At 37.4% G+C, this 15,797-nt stretch overlaps 1 protein-coding gene across 4 annotated transcripts in view; it reads left to right on the top strand.

Annotated features, from left to right (window-relative positions):
• The window catches only part of ANO5 (anoctamin 5), an 87,358-nt gene that overhangs the window by 54,957 nt on the left and 16,604 nt on the right, over nt 1-15,797 (top strand). For all 4 annotated transcript variants that reach the window (XM_025286288.3, XM_025286287.3, XM_006063312.4 and 1 more), the window contains 4 exons: nt 8,631-8,782; nt 10,803-10,877; nt 12,665-12,887; nt 14,899-15,068. In XM_025286288.3, coding sequence (XP_025142073.3) covers nt 8,631-8,782; nt 10,803-10,877; nt 12,665-12,887; nt 14,899-15,068 — 620 coding nt within the window. The remainder of the gene's footprint in view (nt 1-8,630; nt 8,783-10,802; nt 10,878-12,664; nt 12,888-14,898; nt 15,069-15,797) is intronic.

The following is a 15,797-nucleotide window of genomic DNA, read 5'->3' as shown; positions in this document are numbered from 1 at the left end:
CACTTCTGCTTGACTGCTTGTCTGAAGAGAAAAGTGCAGATTCAAAGAGAAAACGGGACAGTGAGGTCCCACCCACAGTTTTCCAACCTCCTCTGGTTAAGTTAGCGTGTGGACATCTCTTCATCATGTGCCAGACAGAGCCTGCCTCTGTCATTCTTTTGGAATCAGAAATGCATGACAGGTATATATACAAATTACAGCAGATGTTATAATTTTCAATTGTTTCCACTGAGAGAACTTGTACACCAACACTAACCTTACATGTCATAACAAACAGACGAGCAACCATACGTGGAACACCCAGCAGCTGCAGTGAATGTGGGGGTGAAGATAGCTTCACGATAGTGATTTTGTTTTCTTTGGATATATGCCTAACAGTGGAATTGCTTCATCACATTATAGTTACATTTTTAATGTTTAAGTCACCTTCATACTGTTTTCCATAATGGCTCTATGCCAATTTATGTTCCTGCACAATGGTTCCCTTTTCTTCAGTTTTGTCCTGCAAACAAATATCCAATTTTTCCAAAACCATTTATAGAAGAAACTATTCTTTCCTCATTGAATATTCTCAGGCCCTATGTCAAATAATACATGGGATTATTTTTGAGCTCTTGATTGTGTTCTCTAGGTCTGTGTGTTTCTTTGTATGACATGCCAGTTGTACCATACTATTTTGATTACTATCGCGTTGTAATATTGAGATCAGGAATATGATGCCTAGTGCTTTGTTCTTTCTCAAGATTGCTTTGTCCATTTGAAGTCTTTTGTGGCCCTATACAAATTTTAGCATTGTTTTCTCTATTTCTGTTAAAAACAGCATTGGAATTTTGGTAGGAATTGCCTTAAGTCTGGAGATCACTTGGGCAGTATGGACATTTTTGTATTAATTCCTCCAATCTATGAGCATGGACTATCTTTCCATTTGTTTCTATCTTCAATTTCTTTCATCAGTGTCTTATATTATATAGTGTATATATCTTTCACTTCCTTGGTTACATTTTTCCATGGGTATTTTGTTCTTTTTGATGTTATTATAAATGGGATTGTTTTCTTAATTCCTCTTTCTGATAGTAGTGTATAGAAACACAACTGTTTTTAATATATTTATTTATTTCCTGGAACATGGCTAAATTTATTTATTCTAACAGTTTTTTTGGTGGAGACGCTAGGATTTTTTTGTAACTTAATGTTATATGAAAAAAGAGACAGTTTTACTTCTTTCCTTTTTTCTTTCTAATTTATGTGTTTGTTTGTTTGTTTTTCTTGAGTAATTGCTCTGGCTAGACTTCCAGTGCTCAGTTGAATAGAAGTGGCACGAATGGGAATTTTTGTCTTATCCTTGATGATAAAGGAAGTTTTCAGCTTTTCACCATTGACTATGATGGTAACTGTGGACCTGTCATGTATAGCCTTATATTGAAATAGATTGTATTTATACCCATATTTTGAGAGTTTTTATCATAATGGATGTTGAATTCTGTTAAATTCTGTTTCTTCATTTGTTGAGATGGGTTTTTTTTCCAAATCATTTATTTTGTTAATATGATATACCATGTTGATCGATTTATGGGTATTGAACTATCCTTATATCCCTGGAATAAATCTCATTTGATCATGGTGTATGATTCTTTTAATATATTGCTGAATTTGATTTGCTGCTGTTTTGTTAAGATTCTTTGTATCTACATTCATCAAGTGTAATTTTCTTTACTTGTATTGTCTTTGTTTGACTTTGGTGTAAGGGTAATGATGCCTCATAAAATGAGTTTGGAAGGTTTCTTTCCCTTTCTAGATTCTGGAAGAATTTGAGAAGGATTACTTCTTCTTTACCTATATTATAGAATTCACCATTAAAGCTTTGAGGCCTGGACTTCCATTTGTGGGGAAGTTTTTGATTACTGATTTGATATCCTTAATATTTTCTGTTTGTTCATGATTCGGTTTCAATAGGTGTATTTTTCTAGGACTTTATCCATTTCTTCTAGGATATCCACTTTGTTGCCATATAATTGTTCATAGTAGTCTGTTACGATCCTTAGTATTTCTGTCATATCAGGTGCATCAGTTCAGTTCAGTTGCTCAGTCTTGTCTGACTCTTTGAGACCCCATGGACTGCAGCACGCCAGGCTTCCCTGTCTGTCACTAACTCCCGGAACTTGCTCAAGCTCATGTCCATCAAGCCGGTGATACATCACCGACTATATCAGGTGCATGTCTCCGATTTAATTTCTAATTTTATTTATTTGAACCTTATCTTTCTTTTTTTCTTGGTAATTATGGCTAAAGGTTTTTTATTTTATTTATCTTTTTATTGATCTTTTCTGTTGTCTTTTGTCCCTATTTTGTTTATTTACACTCTAGTGGTCTTTGTTATTTCCTTACTTCAACTACCTTTGCTTAGTTCTTCTTTTTCTAGTTCCTTAAGGTCTAAAGTTGGGTTGTTTATTTTAGCTTTTTCTTGTTTCTTAATGAAGACATTTATCCCTCTGAACTTCCCTCCTAGAACTGCGTCTGGTGTATCCCATAAGTTTTTGTATATTGTATGTCTAGTTTCATTTGTCTCAAGATATTTGTTGATTTCTCTTTTCATTTTCCTAAGGCCCATTGTTTGTTCAGTAGCATGCCCTTTATTCTCCATATATTTGTGAATTTTCCAGTTTTTATTTTTCATATAATTCTAGTTTTAGACCATTATGGTCAGAAAAGATACTTGACATTATTTCACACTTTTGAAATTTATTGACTTGTTTTGTGATGGCAATATATGACCTTTTCTGGAGAACATTCCATGTGCATTTGCTGCTAAGTCACTTCAGTCGTGTCCGACTCTGTGCGACCCCATAGACAGCAGCCCACGAGGCTCCCCGCGTCCCTGGGATTCTCCAGGCAAGAACACCAGAGCAGGTTGCCATTTCCTTCTCCAATGCATGAAACTGAAAAGTGAAAGTGAAGTCGCTCAGTCGTGTCCAACTCATAGCGACCCCATGGACTGCAGCCCACCAGGCTCCTCCGTCCATGGTATTTTCCAGGCAAGAGTATTGGAGTGGGGTGCCTTTGCCTTCTTAGAAGAATATTTATCCTGCTACTGTTGGATGGAATGCACTGTAAGTGCCTGTTAAGTCCTTTTAGCTTAACAGTAAAAGTAATTTAGTGAAAAAGTAATGGCAATTTTGGACAGTGAATTTTAAATCATTATAACTAGGTTCAAACACATCTTTATTAATCAAATAGGAACCATTACAATCAACACATTTTTGCCAATAAGAAATAAGACTGTTTATTCCTGTAGTGTAAAAATTCATGCTTCAGATTTTGATGAACTCTTGCAAAGCATTTTCTACCTCCTGCAGGTTATGGAAGCATTTTGCCTGCAAAAAGTTGTTGAGATGCTTGAAGAAGTGGTAGTCGGTTGGCGAGAGGTCAGGTGAATATGGCAGATGAGACTTAGTAGCCCTATGTGTTCAACTTTTGAAGTGTTAATTGTGTCACATTCAGTCAAGCATTGTCATAGAGAAGGACTGGCCTTTTTCTGTTGACCAATACTGGCTGCAAGTGTAGTTTTTGGTGCATCTCATCGATGTGCTGAGCATAATTCTCAGATACAATGGTTTCTCTGGGATTCACAAAGCTGTAGTGAATCAGATGGGCAGCAGACCACCAAACAGTGACCATGACCTTTTTTTTTGGTGCAAGCTTGGCTTCGGGAAATGCTTTGGCACTTCTTCTCAGACCAGTCACTGAATTGTACAAAATCCACTTTTTGTCACATGTCACAATCTGATTGAGAAATGGTTCATTGTTGTTGCATAGAACAAGAGAAGATGACACTTCAAAATGGCAATTTTTTTAATTTGTGGTCAGCTCATGAGGCACCCACTTATAGAACTTTTTCACCTTTCCAGTTTGCTTCAAATGCCAAACAACTGGAGAATGGTGGAGTTGAGTTCTTCAGCAACAATTTTGTTAATTGTTTTGTAATTGCTTTGTTCCTTTCTTCCTCTGTTGCCTTCTTCTTTGGGGTGTGATAATTGTCTGTAATATTATGCTCAGATTCCTTTATCTTTTACATGTCTTTTATGGGTTTTTGCTCTGTGATTACAAAGGGGTAAAACATCTTGTAATTATATCATTCTATTGCAAGCTAAGACAGATTAATTTGAAATACATATAAAGCTCTATAATTTTACTTTCTGTCCTGTTTTATGTTTTGATGTTGCAGTTTACATCTTCTTAGTGTATCCTTTACCAATTATTATATTATATATAACCAATTATTATAGTTACACAATTTTGTTGTAGTTAGAGTTATTTTTACTACCTTTGCCTTTTAACCTTCATAATAGATTTACAAGTGATTTATACACCACCATTATAACATTAAAGTATTTTAAATTTAACTATATATCTACCTTTACCAGTGACATTTATACTTTCATATGTTTTCATTTTAGTTTAAAGAGGTCCCTTTAACATTTCTTGAAAAGCCACTCTAGTTGTGATAAACTTTCCACTTTTACTTGTCTGGAAAACTTTCTAGGTAAAGTATTCTTAGTCCTCAGGTTTTGTTTTTTTTTTTTTTTTTCCCAGTATTTCAACTATGTGCTGCTCCCTTCTGGCCTGCTAAAAGTCTGCTAAAAGTCTTATAAGTGTTGCTTTGTACATAACTTGGTTTTCTCTTCCTGCTTATAAAATTCTCTCAGTGTGTTTCTCTTTGTTTCCATCTTTTTTTGGAACTCAGTAGGTTTCCTAGATCTGATATTTGTTTTTTTTCCCCCTATGTTAAGAGAAGTTTTTACCCATTATTTGAATATGTTCTCTCTCTCGCTCTTCTTTCTGGGACCTCCTCTAATGCAAATACTTGTCTGCCTGACATTGTCCCATAAATCCTTTAAGCTAACTTCACTTTTTAAAAATCATTTTCCATTTTTATTTAATTCATTTTTGCCCCTCTGACTGGTTGAATTCTACTTCCCTTTCTTGAAGTTGGCTGATTCTTTCTCAGTTTGATCTAGTAAGCTGCCAGATACTTCTGTTGAATTTTGCCATAAAATTCTTGTGTTCTTCAGCTCTGTTTAATGCTCTTGATAATACTCTTAATTTCTGTTTATTACTTTCTTATATTTTCTGTCTCTGTTCACAGTCTCACTTTATTCATGCATTGTCCTCTGTACCTCAGTAAGCATGTTTATGACCCTTATTTCGAACTCTTTGTCAAGTAAATCACTTGTCTTCATTTCATTAAAGTCTTTTTCTGAAGTTTGTCTTGTTCTTTTTCTTGGAACCTGTTCCTTTGTTTTTTCATTTAGCTTGCCTCTTTATGTTGATTTCTGTGCATTATGTAAAACAACTACCTCTCCTAGCCTTAAAAGTGTGGCCTGTGATTGGCCAAGCTGCCTTCTTCGTTCTCAGTGGCTCCCAGTATTTGGGTCTGTGCCAAGACCCATCAGGGTCCCAAATGGGAAGATCTCAGTCAGCACCTGGATGCAGGCTGTTTAGCAGTTGGACCATAAAGCAGCAGCTTTTAAAGTTTGCAAGTTAATCTCTTTCAAGGAAATATTGGAAGATGGGTGTTTGTGTCTGCTGCTTCTGCATTTAGCCCTGGGCAGAAAACCAGGTAGAAACTGTTTGCTACAGCAGTCAAAACAGTATGGTACTGACATAAGGATGGACATGCAGATCAATGAAACAGATTGGAGTCCAGAAATAAAGCCCTTTGTATATGGTTAACTAATTTTCAACAGGATTTCCAAGAAAGCAAAATGAAGAAAGTATAGTCTTCCAGTGGTGCTGGGAAAATGGGATATTGACATGCAAAAGAATGACATTAGATCCTCATCTTTGTCAGCTGAAAAAAATTCACAACCTAAAAGTTGAGAATTATTTTTCATTTAGCAGACTTTCTGAGGCCTTCAAGCCTAGGAGGCAGACTCTCAGATAGCTCTGAGGGACTGCTCCAAAGAGATAAGGGAGGAACCAGGGTGAAAAGGAGTTTTGCAAGAAAGACCAGGAGTTGGTACATCAATAGATTACTGTTAGTTAAAGAAAGCAATATATATCAAATTAGTGAATTTAGCACTTTTCTGTATATAGGAAGATGCAAAAGTTTGGATTCACTGAAATCATTCCTTTGACATGCACCTTGGCTCTCTTGTCTGGTGACTCAGCTGGTAAAGAATCCACCTACCAATGCAGAAAAAAATAAGAGACGTGGGTTCGATTCTTGGGTTGGGGAGATCCACTGGAGAAGGAAATGGCAACATACTCCAGTATTCTTACCTGGAAAATTCCATGGACAGAGCACCCTGGTGGGCTACAGTCCATAGGGTGGCAAAGAGTCAGACAACTGAGTTGTGCGTGTACACTCATTACTTCGGTTCACTTCTTAACTCTATAGTAGTCAGTATTCTGTTCTTTCCTATCCTGAGTTTGCTCAAGGCTCATCATCTGGATGGTTGTGGTGGCTTGATGGCAGAAATATCCTTTGTTTACTGATGTGACAGACAACACTTTTCATTTGCATTTTGTGTGGGTGCGTGCCAGGTCACTTTAGTCATGTCAGACTCTTTGTGACCCCATGGACTGTAGCCCGCCAGGCTCCTCTGTCCATGGGATTCTCCAGGCAAGAATACTGGGGCAGGTTGCCATGCCCTCCTCCAGCGGATCTTCATGACCCAGGCACTGAACCCATGTTGCTTACATCTTCTGCATTAGCAGGCAGGTTCTTTACCACTAACACCACCTGGAAAGCCCCTCATTCACATCTTATACCATCACAAAAGTCAATTCAAAATGGATTAGGCTTAAACATAAGACCTGAAAATGTAAAACTCCTAGAAGAAAACATAAGGAAAATCTTTATCACATTGGACTTGGAAATGATTTCATGCAGATGACACCAAAGTCCAGGCAACAGAAACAAGCAAAATAAGCCAGAGTACATCAAACTAAAACACTTCTGAACAGCAGAGGTAACAATCAACAGAGTGCAAAGGCAACCCATGGAAAGGCAGAAAATATTTGCAAACCGTGTTTCTGATAGGGGGTTAATCTCTAATATATATAAGGAATTCTTGTAGCTCAATGGTAGGAACTCTTGTAGCTCAATAGTAAGAAAAAAAAAATAAAGAATAACCTGATTTAAAAATGGACAAAGAACTTGGACACGCATTTCCCCAAAGAAGTTATACAAATGGTCAACAGATAACATAAAAAAAAAACTTAATGTCTAGTTCTCAGGGAAATGCAAATCAAACTACAATGAGATGGTATCTCATACCTGTCAGGATGACTGTTACCAAAATTTAAAAAAAAGGCATGTTAATGAGGATGTTGAGAATTATAATGAACTCCTATATGCTATGGATGGGAATGCTAAATGGTACAACTGGAAAACAGTGTGGAAGTTCCTCAAAAATTAAAAGTAGAACTGCCATATGATGCAGCAATCCCAATTCTGGGTATTTACCCAAAATAATTGAAATCAGGATCTCAAAGAGATGTTAGCATTCCTATATTCACTGAAACACTCTCTATTAATACATTAACCAAGGTGTGGAGTGGAAACAGCCTAAATGTCCATTGATAGACAAATGGTTAAAGAAACTGCTGTGTGTGTGTGTGTTTTATATATATATAAACCAGTTACATCTATGCCTTAGGGTGCTAAGGGAGAGTTTCTAGGGGTGCTGATCATGTTTGTATACTTTTCTGTAAATATATTATTCTTTAAGTGATAGTTTATTTTAAAAACTATATATATTGTATATTATACTATATATAATAATAGTATATGTACATATAGTATATACATATATACATATAGTATATAGTATATACATATAGTATATGTACATATAGTATATATATATATATATATATATACACACATATATAGTATATGTGTATAATATATACGTTATACACCAGGTGCTTCCCTAGTGGCTCAGACAGTAAGGTGTCTGCCTGCAATGCCGGAGACCCGGGTTCGATCACTGGATCAAGAAGATCCCTGGAAAAGGAAATGGCAATCCACTCCAGTACACTTGCCTGGAAAATTCCATGGACAGAGGAGCCTGGTGACCTACAGTCCATGGGGTCGCAAAGAGTCGGACACGACTGAGCAACTTCACTTTCATATACGGAGAGAGACAGACCAACAGGTGTAGACAGAGGAGAGAAGCACAGAGGCACAAAGAAAGATATTGTGCTGTGAAATGGCTCTTATATCTTCCTTAAATTTCCCTAAGCCTGAGAAAGTGGTACTGTTGCTTGAATGATTTCAGTAAAACACATGTAAACAAAATCAAGGTGATAGTAAAATGTCACATTCAAATATTATTTCAAGTTATCTGAATGCAGAAAGAAAATAGTGTGCCTAAAAAAATTTTTCTGTTTGTCTAAGAAACTAATTTGTATTTATATAGAGAGAGTTATTTCAATACTATTTTGTAGTATTATACTAAAATTCATAGTATTATAATTTTATCATCAAACATAATAGTAACAGAATAACCATCTACAACCAAAATGATTTTTCTAAAGGAAAGAAAACCCAGTTACTGACTTCTTATTCATTTATTGTGCCATCTCCTTATTATATTTGTTTTTATATATTTCTTTGCCCATAGTCACATTGTTTTTGGAGTTTTGGAAGCGACGACAAGCCAGACTGGAATATGAGTGGGACCTGGTAGACTTTGAAGAGGAGCAGCAGCAGCTCCAGCTAAGACCTGAATTTGAAGCTATGTGTACAAAAAGGAAACTGAATGCAGTGACTCAGGTATATCAGGAAACTGACATAGGCGGTGTATTTCAGTGGACACCTGCCTGTGGGTGGCCTCTCAATGATGTGTATTTTAATCTGCTGTTAAATATGAATATTCTCCAACATATAAATCACATAAACTTATTTACTTGATTCTAATATGCATTTTGAACACATGAAAAAGTAGGTAGAAAAGAGTAATGAGTCCCAGGATGGAGTCATCACCCAGCTTCAATAATTATTAATTCATGGGCACTTTTTTCTTTTACACACCCACCCCCCCGCCACTAGAGTGAGCATGCGTGCGTGTGTGCTAAGTCACTTCAGTCACGTCCAACTCTGTGTGATTCTGTGGACTGTAGCCCACCAGGCTCCTCTGTCCATGAGATTTTCCAGGCAAAAATACTGGTGTGGGTTGCCATGCCCTCCACCAGAGGATCTTCCAGACTCAGGGATTGAACCTGCATCTCCTGTGTCTCCTGCATTGGCAGGCAGGTTCTTTACCGCTATTGCCACCTGCAATTATTTTGAAGCAGATCCAAGCCATCATACATAAAATACCTAGTTTTAATGCTAAGTGAAATAAAATGAAATGGAAAATAGTGTGTTGTGGACTTTATATATAAATTTGTGTATATATATATATATATATATATATGAAACACACACACATATATGGAAATGATACTAAGTTAATGTGTGAAAATTAAAATGGTATTGTATTAAGGTAATGAGCTTATGATTGATTGCTTTATTAGACCAAAGTTTATCCATCTGTTCTATACTAATTGACTGTAATGGGAAGATAATCGCACTGGTGTCTAGAAAGGAAAGTCTAGATTTGGGGATAACTGGCAAACTGGCTGTATGTTGTTAATTGAGTTTTTTGACTTCTTGTTATCTCATTTTTGTTTCATGTGAAAATGAAAGGTACTTTGTAACTCTTGGCTGCATATTCTTAGAGTTCTTACCTTGCCATACTCTATAATCACCATGTTACCTGATGATATTAAAGGGAGACTAGAAAGCCTCTAAAATCTCTTCAGTACAGTTCCCTACTCTGTTCAGGACACTATTCTTATGTATAACACTCAAAATCCTCACAGTTCAGGCATTCACTAAAGATTTATTAAATTGCTTTGAAACAATACAAAAAATTCAGTAAATGAATGAAGAGAAAAATCACCTCAGAAAATATATTAATAATTTGAAATTAATTGAAATATATTAAAAGAAATATTATCCTAATAATGATTTGATGTATATCTGTTCATACTTCATGGGAGAGAAAAAGAATATAAAAGCAGTTCAGTTGGCTTTGCCAAAAACTCTTGACCTAAAACCAAGATGTATTGAATGTTTACATTTGAAACCAGTTAAAAAAACATATGTATTAGTTCACTGTGAATCATCTACTTCACTTAGCTTTAATGGTTTTGGAAACGAGGTTTTTGTTTTTAACTTGATTGCAGTGCTTCTTCAGTCGTAAAGCACAACCTAACCTCTTAATTTGAGTCTGTTAGGAACATGCACATGCATGCATGAAAACCCACACAAGTGTACACACAAATATGCACACGCATACAAGCACACAAACATTGGATACACACATGTACAGCATCAGATGTATGCACACACATCCTGAAGTTCAGTAGAGCTCTTGGGCAGCCTGCCCAATTCAGTTTAACTCAGTTAGAAAATTTTAACGTCATTAAAGCATATCCACTTGAGCAGCAGCCTTCAGGTTTTGGCTTTGTTTTTCCTGTCTATGTTGCCCTGAATACCACTAGAATTCAACACTCAGGAAATAATGTATATCTTATAAGTCTTATATTTGTAGAATATTCCATCTAGGAGCCTTAAAGGTTTCTACCTAAACATAAGGAACCACTACTAGAATATAGCTTTCCATGAGCTACGGTGAATCCACTGATTCAGAGCTACTTGAACTGGGCTTTGTGATTTTGACTACGGCTTGGAATCCCGACTCTGAGGGTAGATTTTTAATTTTGCTGTGATTTCTTCAAAATTACAGGAGCTGGAACCTTACTTGCCTCTATGTAGCCGTCTTCCATGGTACATTTTATCGGGCGTCACAGTGACATTATGGGTGAGCATTCTTTAAAACCGTTGTCATCTATTTGATTTCAGATCATATTGGGGTCACTTCAACAGTTTCATCTGCAATGGCCCGCGTCCCTCTCTTCCCTCCCCCTCCACGGTATTTTGTTTTTATCTTTAATGGAGCACTTACATAAAATGAACTGTAATTTACATGGATGTGTCATAATTAAACCTTGGAAAAAGAGTTGTGGGGAGAGAAAGGTGCTTTATATTAAAGCCTATTCCTCCTCCTCCCCCAGCTCTTCGTTAATTTGGTGATAACGTGAAATCAGAACAGTATAATAAACAATTTGAGCTATTTGGTTAGGTTTTTTAAAAATTATTAATTTGTCTTTATACCCATCTAGAGTATCTATACAATACCATTAAGGTTCATTCTCTTGCCAAAATAATGGAAGAAAATGTTACATCTTCTACTTAAAGAATTTAATTAGTATATCCCATTGTTAGGGAGTCAGATTTTCTCCATGCCTTTTACCTAATAGCTTCCTCCATCTTCATAATCTATTTCCTGCCTTCCCTTTCCAAATCTATGCCCTCTTACAGTTAACCTTTAATTTTAGGAAACAGACAAAGTTACCCTCTGAGATGTTAGCCTGTTGAAGTATAAATAATTGGCAATTGTAGACTATTGATTAACCTCACTACTCCATGTTGTCCCATAATTTCTTTAATCTTTAACCTTTTTTATTAAAGGCTTGGTTTTTCTATTTAAATGTGTATTTTCCTAGATGATATAACAATCATTTTAGGAGAGATGATAGAATTAAAAGGGGTTATAATCAATTGGGGACACTAAATGAAAAATATTCTAGAGTGTGGTAAGATCACTGTCATTTATTTCTAGTACTCATTTAATTTTATTCAGTTCCTCAACTTTCACAATAAAATTCTCCAATCATTGTTATAAAGATCTTTGTGATTTTGCAGTATGGGAAGGTATAAAATTTATACTGGATCTATACAAATATCTAAACTACCAGGCATATCAGACTGCTAATGGCAATATTGTAAGGGGAAATAAAATTGAATTTTTAAACATATTTTTCTTGAGGAAGTATGTAATCTTCACAATATATATTTAACTAAAGCAGAGATTGCCAAACATTTGCTGTAAAGGATATATTATAGGTTTTGTGGGCCACAAATAGTCTCTTATGCATAATTGTCTTCTTCTTTATAATCTTTTAAAAATGCAAAAAAAGGAAAAATCTTAGAGGGGTACCCAGGAACAAGTAAGGCCACAGTCAGATGCTGGCTTGCTGGCTAATTTTCCAACTTGTTCAAGAGGGTGGACTTAGAGGATAAGCAATGAGTACTTTTCTATTTTCTACTTACTCAGCTGCTACCATATGCCTTATCTCTAACCTTTTTACTTTCCTAGTTTTCATTTCCTGCCATTTATATCATCTACAGTGAGAGGGGGCTTCCTTGGTGGCTCAGCGGTAAAGAGTCCACCTGCCAAGCAGGAGATGTGGGTTTGATCCCTGGGTCAGGAAGATCCCCTGGAGAAGGAAATGGCAACCCAGTATTCTTGCCTGGGAAATCCTATGGACAGAGGAGCCTGGTGGGCTACAGTCTATGAGATCGCAAGAGTTGAACATGACTGAGCAACTAAACAACAACAATAGTGAGAGAAACTGGCTTGGCTTGCTCTCCACGTCAGATCTGCTAAACTTAATATATAAGCTGAAGAGAAGAGTGTGTTTCAGATATGTATGCGTCGCACAGATACAGAGACCAGAGTGACCGGTTTTTGTTTCCCTCCCCCAGATGGCTCTGGTTGTCGCGTGTATGGTAGCTGTGATTGTATACCGCCTGTCAGTCTTTGCCACATTTGCTAGCTTCATGGAAAGTGAAGCATCCTTAAAGCATGTCAAAAGTTTCCTCACTCCTCAGATAACCACATCTCTCTCTGGATCGTGCTTGAACTTTATTGTCATCTTGATCTTGAATTTCTTTTATGAAAAGATATCTGCCTGGATTACAAAAATGGGTAAGCTGGCCAAATCATTAGTATGACTCTGAAAAAGAATTCCTACCAATGTTACACCTTCATTCTGGATCAGCCCCCAGGGAGTTCACTTTTCAAAGCACATTTCAAGACAGTTTTGCTCTACAGGTAGATGCATAGCCTGGTATTTCAGGATTCCCTAACAGCTACATTCAGGCCTATTATAATGGAAGCAGGAAGAAGAACTAAAAGGAATTAGGCCTCTGTAGATCTTTGCGTACTCTTGCCTTAATCCTTCCTTGATGGGATTAATTGAAGCCTAAATAAAATCCTCACACATTTCTCAAGACACAGATAATTTTTATTTCTTGTATATGGCTTTTGGAAGGTGTTGAATTTTGAAAGCCTGTGTCAGAAAAGCAGATCAATCAGGTTCTCCTGAATAAATCTAAAAGTTAGTGCTTTTCTTTTCAGTTGCCATTTCTTAAGACCTGGATTATGTTCTTGTGAAAATTTCTCCTAAAGCCATGAGGGAAGGTGAAGAGGTCCCAGGTGGAATGGGAGGGTCAGTTGGGGAGAGTAGCACAGGTTTTTCCTGCCCTTGCCCCCAGCAAGCCAGAGATGAGATCAGAGACTTAGCTCCTGCCTCAGCTTCTTCTGTGACTGCACTCTCCAAGAGCTTCTGCCTCTTCTCCAAATCTGTGCACTGTCATTGGACCAATGGTAACAAAAAAGGCAGCACAGTATTTACTCGGCAGTAGGGTAAACACTGGAGAAGAAATAGCAGCCCACTCCAGTGTTCTTGCCTGGAGAACCCCAGGGACATAGGAGCCTGGTGGGCTGCTGTCTATGGGGTCGCACAGAGTTGGACACGACTGATGTGACTTAGCAGCAGCAGCAGGGTAAACACTGGGAAGTCACTGCCATTAAATATTCTTTTCAAATTTGGAGTTCACAACAGTGTGTGTGTGTGTGTATGTGTGTATACATATGTGTGTGTGTGTGTGTGTGTGTGTGTATAAGCACCTAAAACCCAAGCACCTAAAAATACCTTAGCTTTCATCACCTGTACTCACATTAGAGATTTTGTAGGAATGCAACTAAATTTTAGTAAAGTGGAGGAGTTATCTGTGTCTTCAGAATATGTGTTACCATTTCCATGTTGCTGAACATGTCATGGTTTTGGCTGGATCAGCTCATACCCTTGGAAGATACCATCTCAGAAAAACACGGTCCCTTACTCTTTCACGGCTCATGCTGTTCTCCTGTGGTGTGAAGAGACTCTTAACATTTTCTTATCTTTGGAGTTCATTAAGCGATAGATCATGATCATCCACTTTAAATGAAGGAGAGGGGAAATATGTACTATCGCTGCCACTGTTTGCATGACATTATTTTAAAAATTGATAAACCCATTTAATTCATGACAGGGAAGCACAATTCAATGTGGAAATCACCCTCTGCCCTTTATATGATTTACTTTGTTTAAACTGGATTGGAAACAGACAAGAGAGATCTGAAATATTTACAGGATATCATGTAGTGATATGTAGACAGAAATGGCAACCCACTCCAGTACTCTTGCCTGGAGAATCCCTTGGACAGAGGAGCCTGGTGGGCTACAGTCCATGGGGTTGCAGAGTCGGACATGACTGAGCGACACACACACACACACACACACACACACACACACACACACAGATATCCTGGGAATCACGGAGATGAGCAGGAGGCGCTTCAGTTTGATAAGGGTTTGAATCCCGTATTCTGACTGTGTGTCCCTAGGCAAGTATCCCACCCCTCTAAACATACTAATGATGGCTTCCCGGGCTTCTCTGGTGATGAGATTAATGCAATGCTGGTCCTAGAAAGCTTAGTGCACATCCATGGCTACTTAATATTGGTCAGTTATGAACTGAATGGGGAGCATTTCAGTAGACTCTGAGTAATATGACTAGCTATCCACTTGTCCCAGGGAGTAAAACACTTTAAGAAGAAACAGGAAGGTGTGTTATTAAACCTTGTTTTTGTTGTTTGGTTTTTTTTAAATCAGAAATTCCTCGGACTCACCAGGAGTATGAGAGCAGTCTTACCTTGAAAATGTTCCTGTTTCAGTTTGTAAATTATTATTCATCCTGCTTCTACGTAGCTTTCTTTAAAGGGAAATTTGTGGGATATCCCGGAAAATACACATATTTGTTTGGTGTGTGGAGAAGTGAAGAGGTAAGAATTCTCTAGAGAGGTGATATTTATGGCTTCAGTAGCTCACTGTTAATCCAGTACCTTTTGGTGTGCCCCACACTTACTCAAATTTTATCAAGGTTCAAGAAAAGTGTGAGATACTGACTCTGTCCATGGAGCATATTGGTCTTAGAATCCTGCTATCTGATAGACTCTCCAGTTTATTTGGGGAAAGAAAGTTATATTGTACCCATTGTTTGATATAAAATATGAGCTATGAACTGGAATAAGTAAGTTCTATATTCCTGAAGGCTTCCAGCAAAGGATGAATGATAACTTCCTAGAGGTACAGTAGAAAGGGCTCCCCACATGGGTGTAGAATTAGACCAGCTCAGTGATTTCCAAATCTGGCTTGCAACCAGATCACATGAAGAAAATAACAACTTCCAGCCCTAACACAGATAGGAAGATTTGGAATTTTCTAAGAATAAGGCCCAGAAACATGTTTTGTGTGTGTTTGTGTGTATGTGTGTGTGTGTGTTTTAACATATTTCACAGCTGAATCTACTAGCTTCCCTTAGTAGCTCTGTTGGTAAAGAATCTGCCTGCAATGCAGGAGACCTGGGTTTGATTCCTGGCTGGGGCAGATCCCCTGGAGAAGGAAATGACAACCCACTTCAGTATTCTTGCCTGGAGAATCTCCATGGACAGAGGAGCCTGGCAGGCACAGTCCATGGGGTCTCAAGAGTCGGACACGACTTAGCGACTAAA

The sequence above is a fragment of the Bubalus bubalis genome, chromosome 5 (assembly GCF_019923935.1).
Source record: "Bubalus bubalis isolate 160015118507 breed Murrah chromosome 5, NDDB_SH_1, whole genome shotgun sequence".
Taxonomy (NCBI): domain Eukaryota; kingdom Metazoa; phylum Chordata; class Mammalia; order Artiodactyla; family Bovidae; genus Bubalus; species Bubalus bubalis.
This window is presented reverse-complemented; position numbering and strand designations above follow the sequence as displayed.